General features: G+C 35.6%; 1 protein-coding gene across 3 annotated transcripts; it reads left to right on the forward strand.

The window, feature by feature from the left end:
- The first annotated feature begins 2,703 nt into the window (after positions 1 to 2,703).
- LOC103957004 (floral homeotic protein APETALA 2-like) lies at positions 2,704 to 6,467 on the forward strand. Of its 3 annotated transcripts, none has more exons than XM_009369082.3 (10): positions 2,704 to 3,664; positions 3,811 to 3,836; positions 3,958 to 3,988; positions 4,080 to 4,167; positions 4,643 to 4,791; positions 4,984 to 5,028; positions 5,111 to 5,202; positions 5,314 to 5,495; positions 5,618 to 5,839; positions 5,959 to 6,467. In XM_009369082.3, the coding sequence occupies exons 1-10, from the start codon at positions 3,069 to 3,071 to the stop codon at positions 6,169 to 6,171; spliced, it is 1,644 nt and encodes a 547-aa protein (XP_009367357.2). In that variant the 5' UTR covers positions 2,704 to 3,068; the 3' UTR covers positions 6,172 to 6,467. The 3 variants fall into 3 exon arrangements, with proteins under 3 accessions (XP_009367357.2, XP_009367347.2, XP_009367353.2); XM_009369072.3 differs by having other exon boundaries at positions 2,708 to 3,664; positions 5,953 to 6,467; XM_009369078.3 differs by having other exon boundaries at positions 2,709 to 3,664; positions 4,646 to 4,791; positions 5,953 to 6,467.
- The last annotated feature ends 4,093 nt before the right edge of the window (positions 6,468 to 10,560 follow it).

The following is a 10,560-nucleotide window of genomic DNA, read 5'->3' on the forward strand; positions in this document are numbered from 1 at the left end:
TGGAGAGAAAGGGCCAGAAAAATACGAGGTACAGCAAATGGGAAGGGGGCCAAGGAGGAGGCCATTGGTTGCTGGCTGGCTAAACAAGAACGAAAGAGGCAAAGGTGGCCCTCTTCCCGTACTCTTGGATTCGACATTTTTAGAAAGACCTTCCTTTTCCTACCATTATTCCCATTCCTTTTTCTAATACCAAACCAAACCCAGTAATAACAACCAACCTCTCTCTCTCCTTGTCTCTCCTCTCCTTCTGCCATTTCTTTTTCTGAGGTCCTTGAGTCACACACAATAATTATACCCCTTTTTGGTTTCCCAAAATGCCCCTTTTTTCCATCCACTATTTACTGCCCTCTCTCGCTTAAGGTAAAAACCTAGTGAAATATGAGAAAACCTGAATTTGTGAATTAACATTTTGTTTAGATGAGGAAATTTAAGATTATTTAAGAAATTTTAAAAGATGGAATTGAAATGACAGAATTTTATTTTTTGGATTTTGTGATTTTTTTTGTTTAGTTAATCTAAAAGAACAATGAAACTTGAATACGGAATTTGCTATTTTTAAACTCTCCTCAACTCCAAGTATTTTTTTTAACGTAAAATTTTTAATTTTTATGTAAATTCAAACAAGAAAATTGCTAGATGTCGATTTATAAATTTTGACTTTTGTCAAAAGTCTAAATTTATTTACATCATCCAAACATATTGTAAGTAGCTAACAAAGGCAATTGAGTAATTGGTCATCTTATTTAATATTTGGGTTGTCTATTTCCATTAGTGGGTGAGAAGAGAAGGGAGCGAGAAAAGAAGAGAGAATGCTTTTCGATTTGGTTAACGTGGGAAAGTTTGGTAAAAAAAAAAAAAAAAAAAAAAGAGATGATTCTTTCTTTTTTCACCATTTCCCCGTCTGATCTATACTCCACGCGCCTTAATTTGATCAATCCCACCAATCAGAGTCAAAATAAGAAACAAAAATTATTGTGTTAAATATTGTCGTCTAATGACAAGTAACTATTTACCACAGTGATGGAAATAAGTTCACCCTTTGCGTGACGGCATGGGTTTAAACCCCGTCGGTGACTACTCTAACATCTAATCTAACAAGATTTATCATCTGACAAAAAAAAAAAAAAAACCATTGTGGTCTAATGATATGATTTTCAACTTAATTACAAGTGGGATCAAAGTTCTAAAAACCGTTAAACGCTAGTTGATCACAAATTGGAGCCTAACGCTTACAAGCCTAGACGGACTAAACGGGTTTAAGTAAATTTATTATATGTATACTAGCCCAAGTCAACACCCTTTGTGTGAAGCAATTTGTTATTTGAAAAATATATGGGAAAGACTAGAGGGAGAAGTTTGAGAGAAATGTGAAAGCGTCGTTGAGAGTGATAGGAAGAGAAAAAAACATGGAAGTGGAGAGAGGTTTATATTTATATTTTATATTTCTAAAAATTAGAGATATATTATGATAACGCGGGTGAGGGAAAGAAAAAACAACAAAATTTAGTTTGTGCAAAATTATATTATTATTCATGATTTTATTTTGTGATATAAAATCAAATGATTTTTTCACTTTCTTTTGATTAACAAAGAGAATTTTATTAATAGATAATTTAGATATGTATATGTATATATACAAACGAATGAGTGCCTATTTAAAAATGATTAGTTTACTTAAATATAAATATGTATTATAAATAATTAATGGGCCTTATTTTCAATAAATAAAAGAATATTGGGCTTCGTTTTTTTTTTTTTAATGAAATCATATTTGTACGACCCTTATTAATTAGGATTTTATAAAAAAGACAACAAGGTGGTGCATCCTTATTAATCTGCGTTTCTCCTCCTTTTGCAGATTGAACACAGAAAAATTTGAAATTATGATCTCACTTTTCTGAATTCCGAAGTGTTATCAACCAAGTCTAGGCATCCCAACGCCCGCCTAATCTTTTTCTTGTTTTGCCTCCTGACTTAGGCTAAATTGTGATTGATGACCACCGCGTAGCGTTTAAACGTCATCGAGGTCGATTTTTAGAACATAAAGTGGGGCAGGGTGTGTAAATGACATTTATGATACTAAATTATTATTATTAACTTATTTGACTCGAATCTACACCTCTCTAACGTAAAATATCACTGTATATAATAAACAAAACAAAAAACAGTGTAATTGACACAAAGCATGCAACTTATGACTTTCTCTCTCCTAAACTAATTTATTCCCCCACAGCAATTGTAAATATATCTATGTATTTATAAGAATAAAAAAAATAAATAACAAACTTGCAAAAATGTATCAAAAGTCTAAAATAATGAGAGATTTTTCAATGTAACTAGAATATAGAATGATACATATCATCATATAATTAGTGAGATATATATGTTAAAAAGTTAATAATTTAAAAAATAAAATTTCTCATCATTTGTATAAAAACACGTGTCAGATTACCTGTGTTTGGGTCATAGTAAATTTTTTTTTTTAAAATAACTTTAAACACAAGTAATGCGTATTTCATACTTATTTTAATGAAAAACATAACATAATTAAGTGCAATAATAAATTAGTTATTTTAAAAATTAATATAACAAATTAAAAAAAAACAAATTGTATAACTTCGTACGACATTTGAAAGATCTTTTCGAAACAAAAATAGAAAAGAAAGGGTTAACCAAAAAAAAAAAAGAAAGAGAGAGAAAACCATGAGTCATTGAAAAGAAAGGAAGGCAAGTGGTTAGAGAGACGTATTAAGATGAGTGTGGTGGGATTCTTGAGCTAAAGCTTTGCTGAAAACTGGCCTCGTCTATGCTGTATCGGGCAGTTTAGGCGCCATTCCAACACAGGATCCTGCATCACCTCCACTCTCTCTCTCTCTCTCTCTCTAGCTCCATAGCTCGTCCTTATAGCTCTCCTCTCTTTCTCTCTCTAACTTTTTTCCTCTTCGTGTTTCCTTGTTCAAGTTGATGCCTTTTTGCCACGCTGAATTCTGAGTTTGATGTAAAAAACGAAACCGACACCTAACCAGACAGCTGATAGGCAAGGGAGAGACAGGGAAGATAAAAAAAAAATGTGGGATCTCAATGACTCGCCTGATCAGCGGCCACGTGGCGAGGAATCTGAAGGCTGCTCCTCCCAGAGGACCTCCGCCGACGGAGACGAGGAAAAGAGGAAACGGGTCGGATCCGTGTCCAATTCAAGCTCGTCGGCGGTGGTCATCGAGGAGGGCGGATCAGACGAAGAAGAAGATCAGGACGACGGGCCCACCAAGCTCGCCAAGAAGCAAGGAGGAGGTGGGGGAAAGATATTCGGGTTCTCCGTGGCCCACGAGGAGTCCATGGATGATGATCCGCCCGCGACCGTCACCAGACAGTTCTTTCCGGTAGAGCTAGACTCTTCCTCCTCCTCTAATCTTGACGTAATGGGGCCCGCAGGGGGCGGCGGTAGCATCCCACCACCTCCTACATCGTCGTCGTTTCCCCGAGCCCACTGGGTCGGGGTCAATTTCGGGCAGTCGGATTCGGGCAGCCTCGGAAATCAGCCGCCCGCCGGGGAGGCCTCCCACCAGCCCATGAAGAAGAGCCGGCGTGGGCCCCGCTCCAGGAGCTCCCAGTACCGGGGTGTTACGTTTTACCGGAGGACTGGCCGTTGGGAGTCTCATATTTGGTTAGTTAATTAGTTAAAACTTGTTGTACTTCCATTCCTATATCGTACTTCAACATTTCTCCATATTATTTAGCCAATCACAAATGTTCGTTTTCTATTTTTAATTTTTCCTTTTTGGGTTTTTGATTTGTTCTTTGGATATACAGGGATTGTGGGAAACAAGTTTATCTTGGTAAGAATTTCGTACTTTTGTTTGGTACTTTTTTTCTTTTTTGCAAAAATTTCGAACTTTGGATATATATTCTGACGAGATGAGATGGGTTTTTTCTTTTCTGCAAAATTTGATTTTATAGGTGGATTTGACACAGCTCATGCAGCTGCTCGGTGAGCCCTTTGTTTTCCAATAATAATTAATATTATTATTATCCCACATTTTGTTTATCTTAATTAATTTGGGGAATTAATTAAAATGCAGGGCGTACGATAGGGCGGCGATCAAGTTCCGGGGAGTGGAGGCGGACATAAATTTTAGCATAGAGGATTATGAAGAAGACTTGAAACAGGTGAGTTCATGAGTGAGAGTGTGTGGTGTGTACGGCCTCCGAGAAACAGAGAAAGGATTTTGTACTTATCTTCAACAGTTTTAATTTTATTATACCTTATCTTAAGGGTGATATCCATGTATCATTTTTTATTTCTCACACGTTATTTTAATTTTCGATCATCGGATCGGATGAATTGAAGAAGATTAACGGACATAAATTAACAAAAGATGTGTGAGAAGTAAAAATAGGTGTGTGGATAACACATCCCTATCTTACACCGTAGCAGCAAATACATATTTTTAATATAAACTATACTAGCGATATTCTACGTTGAATTCATTCAAACAACGAAACGAAGATTTGAACTTGAACATGAAAGTTTAAAATCGATTATTTTGAGCATGGGAAATTAAGATTCAGAATTTTGGTATTCTAGGGATGAATTATGATGTTAATGTTTTTTGTTGCATGGAATGGAACACACAACCACAAGAAGATGAGGAATTTAACGAAGGAGGAATTTGTGCATGTACTTCGCCGACAAAGCACCGGGTTCCCGAGAGGGAGCTCTAAATATAGAGGGGTCACCTTGCACAAGTGTGGCAGATGGGAGGCCAGGATGGGCCAATTTTTAGGCAAAAAGTAAGCACACAAATAATAGCGCTATTGCCACCACCTTTGGTCCTTCTGTTATTATTATTAATTGATTAAACTGTTTAATTAGCTTCCATCCTTCTCACTAATTTCTCACTGTTTTTGTTTGTTTATTTTACTATTTTTCTTCATTAATTTTGCTACAATATTTATAACTTTTTAAGCTAAATGGTTTGGCAGATACGTTTATCTGGGATTGTTTGACACTGAGGTTGATGCTGCAAGGTGTGTATGTGTATGTGTGTGTGTGTGTGTGTGTGTAGGTATATTTGTAGTCTTTAGTAATTTTATTTTTCGATTCTTGTAGGGCTTATGACAAAGCAGCAATCAAGTGTAATGGCAAAGAAGCTGTCACAAACTTTGATCCCAGCATCTACGATAACGAGCTCAACTCCTCTGGTAAATTTAATTAAATTGGAAAAACATTGATGCATTGTAGTTTGATGATGATTATATGCTCAATCTTGATTTAATTAGTATAATTATTCATTTCGATATGTATTTGTGTAGAATCATCGGGTGTTAATGCTGCGGATCACAATCTCGATTTGAGTTTGGGAAGCACAAACTCCAAGAAAAACAATCAAGCATTAGGGAATGATCATCATAGCCAAAATGTTGCAATGCAACACCAGCATTCTGTCCCGATGCAACTCGATGCCGATTGGAGGAGTCAAGGACTTCGGCCTAAGGTATCTTATGTTGCCACATTATGAATGTAGACCATAATTAATTAGGTTAATATAAGTCTGTTTAGAGAACATTTCATACATTATTAACCATTTCTGAAGTTTTTGTTTCCTTTGTTTAATAGCTTAACATACAGCGAGATCGATCAAGAGACGACATTGATGCTCAGAGAAGAGACGGGTACTTGGAGAGTGAAGCCATGCAGCTTCTACTCCGAACAAACCTTCAATCTCAAGCCCCAGCTGAAATACATAAATATGGGCAGTTCAGTAGGAGGCCTACTGCTGGAGACATTCAAATGTCTCGCAATTTCCCACCAAATTTCAACTCATCAAATTATCATCATGTGAGGATATTTAATATTTAATTACACTCATAATTTCGTATAGTACATTGTGAAGTTAATGGTGATAATTGTGTATTATAAATTTTTATTTTTATTTTTTATTTTTTATGTAGATACAGTTTCCGAGCAGCAGCGAAGGAGGCGGCCGCATTGGCAGTGATCTTTCACTGTCAACGAGCGACCACCAACAACAATGGCAATCCGCAACTCCGACCTCCAATTTATTTGCAACTGCTGCAGCATCATCAGGATTCCCACAGCAAATTAGACCGTCGCCCACGCAAAACAGCTGGCTGCAGAAAAATGGGTTCCACTCTCTCACCAGACGCTAATTAAGCTAGCTTAGCTCTTTGATCATGACCTCTTAATCAAGATTTTTCTGCATCTCCACGTCCCCGATTCTTGTTAATTACGATCAGTCCTCTTGATTATGTTTATTTTGTAAGCACCAAATCGGCAAGTCCAGTTCTTCCAGAGCCCCATGTCAAAGATTTTAGAACAAGGACGGGAAATTCTCCTAGTTTGTGGGAAATGAAATCAAATGCATGCTCTCATTGGTGTTTTACCAAAAACAAGATGTATGGTCATTTTGTCCAACTAACAAATGAACGAAGTAGATCCTGAACTAGATTTTCTGAGTTCTGACAACAATAATTGATTTGTTCTTTTTTTAATTTTTTGTATAGGTTTTTTATATTATTTGCTTAAAGCCTAGAGTACTATTTATTACACAGTACTACGACATCATAGATCAACTTTTGTAACATAATCGCAAATTTCTGTCTTCAATAGAAAGTAAGTACGTTAATTAATATTTTTATAATAATTCAATTATTAACAACTAAGTTATATTTTAAATAGTTGTTCTTCTCTTTAACAAATTATTCTAAAAATTTCCGTATGGGCGTTAGGTGGCTAGTCAGCTCGGATTAATTCTTAAGCGTTTGAAAATTAAAAAATGACTCATAGACTTGCTTAGCGTCCGCCTAACCTGCTAAGTTGAGAAGCTTGAAACTCTAATCCGTCGTCCGACAAACGCCTAACATCTTTTAGAATATTGTTCTTACTCTTTACTACGGTATCTATCATTTTTAATAAATGAAAGTTTGGCCACAAAAGTTGGGGTTGGAGTGTTGATTCTTTAGTTACCTAATGGGGTAATGCGTGACATAATTTAGGTGAAAAACGTAGTGGAGGAAAATATAGGGTTAAAAATTTCTATTAAAAGAGGGGTGGAGACACAAAAAAAAAAAAAAAAAAAAAAAAAAAAAAAAAAGCTATACGAAAAGGGGGTGTTTTGTAAATGTGTTGGAAATATAAACGCGATGGTGATGAATAGTCGCTATCATCGGTGTCCTTTGAATCAGTTCTCTCCGCCAAAAGCAGTCAGACACTGCTATTATGACGAGAGGGACCTTTCATTCTAGCCTCAAAGGACATAAACAAATAAAGCAAGATATTTTATAAATTAATTAATATATTTTATATTAAAAAAGTTGATGACCAGAGGGGTACAAGGGCTAGGGTTTCAAATTAGAGAAATGATAGTAACTACAGAGTTGTTTTCATTTTTCACATATTTTTGCGTAATTTTATGTCGTGTTTCTAATTATAAATAAAGAGGAGTTTAGAGTTAATTTGTGCATTGTTTTTGTCTGTCCTTTCAATCTAATGACTATAAATAAAAAATAATGTGTGGAAAAAGAAAAATTGCATGTGTTTAACGGTTTTCTAAAGTTAATTGTTAGTTTTGAAAAACAAAATGTGATTATTCTTTACAAGTTGCCAACACTATTAAATTTTATACTGCTCAAATCTAACCGTCAGTCTGTGTGTTGGTATTGAGTATGGTACTAAAAACAAATTTAATGGAACGAGATCAAGCTTAATGAGTGGGTTAGACCTAGAACATGAATAAAGAAAGGAAAAAAGAAACTAAATATATTAAAAAAGAAACAAACACAAAAAGTTAGTGACCAAATGCGTAGAAGGGTTAGGGTTCCACTTGGCCATTTTGCAAATTAAAAAACACTGGGGCCAAGTTCGATGAGTGGGTTAGACCTAGAACATGCGACAATACGAAGAAAACGTTTTCAACTTTTTATTTTTTATTCATAAAAATGGTACACAATAATATGTTAATTATCCACCACATTTAGATAGTGTAAGTTGGGTAGATGCGAATAAAATACAAGAGTTGCTTCCATCATCCTGCGCGTCACACCAAAGGTTTTTTAATAGGCTCATGCAAATATATTCTCCTCTGTTTCGCTATCGATCTTCACATTTTTTCGAAGTCTTCATCGGATTACATGTTATTCAAATGTATACGAAAAATTTTAGGAGTGGGATTTCGTTTTGCGGGATATGAAAAAACCAATCGAGGCAGACCTATGAATATAAATATACGAAAGGTACTTTGTAAATATCCCTGGCTTCGTAGCTGTAAAATATTCTACGTACTTACGTTTTGGGGATGGCATATATGTTGATTAATTAGTCGTAATCATGGATTAAGCATTGTAATTAGGCATCTGATCAACCATAGAGCAAAAGATTCTGTCCCTTGCATGTGAGAGCGGTAAACAAGGCCTGCGAAGCAAAGAATCGTACGCAACCCCTCTCATTTTTACTGCCACTTTTCTTCATTGTTCTTTTGACTTAGAAGTAGAAGCCAAATGTAGTGCTTCTAAATCATTTGAAGAACATAAAACTATTTGTGCGTAATTTAGAATATTTAAAGAACATAAAATTTGAGAAAATTTCACAATTCCTTGATAAACTTATTAGTGAAGATTATGGAATTGTATTCTTTGCTTTAATTTCACATTTCATTATTGTTATTTACTTTTAGGCTTCATATTTTCACATTTATCAGTGTTATAATATGACATTATTGCTCAATGTCTAAATTACAAAAAAAAAAAAAAAAAAAAAAAAGATATGTTACACTATTAGAATGAAATTGCTATTACTATAACTCGTTAGTGTTTACATTTAGAACTTCTTATTACACATGCGTCAACGTGATTGTATTTCAAAATACAAGGTACCTTAGACCAAGGGCAGATTCACATAGGGACCAAGGTCTCTTGAGCCCATAGGGTATTTGACTATTTGATAAATATTTCGACAGTATTTAACAGCTTGCGTTGACATATGTTTACATTGATCATGTGCACGACATGGCTTGATAGACGACAACATACTGCACCAATATTTGATGAAACATCTAATTGGAATATTGTGCGATGTTTCCACGGTTCCATCTAAAAGACTTGGATCTGTTACACTGGATCTTCCTTGAATCCTTGATTTGCTAACCCTAAATTTTGAGGTTAAAGAAGTAATTTTCTCACATGTTTTTATTTGCTTTGCATAGAATGAATAATACAAAATCTTTGTGTGCCGTAGATTTCTTTATCAGTGTTATGCGTGAAGTGGTCCAAAGCACCAACTTTTGCACGGGGCTTTATATAATTTAGGTTTGAATTGACTGAAGGAAAAACTGCAATTTCCAAAAGGGAACAAAGCGACACTGTCCTCTACTAGCTTAAAGCCCCTCGCCTAAGATCCTTTCCTGTGCATCGGATCTACGAAGCACTGCCATTTCTCAGACAAACAGATCATTTATCCCACCCTCTATATACATTTCTCATCATATGCTTTCTACCATTAAATTTTGGTGAAAAAAATAAAACAAAAAGGTGAAGGCTAATAACTGGTAACACAGCTATATGAATTAATGTTATTATTGCATATGTGTGTGTACTAGGAGTGTGGGGACCAATTGGAAAATGAAACAGAAAACTAAAAGAAGGAAGGTGCGATTAATCTTATAACCGTTGATTCTAAAAATTACGCAGCTTGCGTGGTACGCATGCTTTACGTTATTCAATGTGCGGATGTGCCAATTTGCTACTGAGCTTGGCCGGGCAAATGTCTTGAATGTGGTGGATATGGTGAAATGTGTTGTTGTACTTCTGAATCGAGCGACTTCAGAGAAGAAAGGAACACTCTTGGACTTGGGTTCTATAACTTGAATTCAAAGTTCTGCCAATTGTTGTGAAGTTCAATACTGCTTCGACCATCTATGTGTCGAAATCTAAAAGTAACATCTCACTTCACAGAGAAATGTGATGAAGTGACCTCTTTCGGCAAAAGAATAAAAAGTTCTTCGCCGGCTTAGACTTGAGATGAATAATCAGTCGGACCTTAGAGAGTCCCCATCCAACCAGACAATCGAGACTCCGAAGACAAATTGACTCTAAAACTCTGCCCTCTTCTATCCAATCGCTTGCCTTTAGTGGTTTCTTCTGGAAAACCTTGTTTATCCAGTCAGTCGTTGTTCGTCGGCTGGTAACCCAAACCCGTCTATCTAGTAGAAATTTGTGTTGACGGTTAGTGAAAAGTTAGTTTTCTCAAAAAGTGTGATGGGTTTTGCGTAGATCATTGATTTATGTGTTGAGTTGAAGGTCCTCTCTACGTTGCAAATCCTTTTGTATTTGTAAGGATAATTTACTTGATGCCTAAGATTGTCAAGTTGCACAATTCTGATAGTATTGCATTTCGTCAGCATTATCTGAAAACAAGTGGAATTATCTCCATAAATCTTTCTTCCACCGAAACTCTATCACAGCCGAGTCTTGGCCTCTTCTACTTGAACTAGGACTCTGAACCTAGACCTTTTATGTGATTAATTCCATTCTTATCCAGACACA

This window comes from the organism of the source record quoted next, unplaced genomic scaffold (genome assembly GCF_019419815.1).
Source record: "Pyrus x bretschneideri cultivar Hongxiangsu unplaced genomic scaffold, Pyrus_bretschneideri_v1 Contig8, whole genome shotgun sequence".
NCBI lineage: Eukaryota > Viridiplantae > Streptophyta > Magnoliopsida > Rosales > Rosaceae > Pyrus > Pyrus x bretschneideri.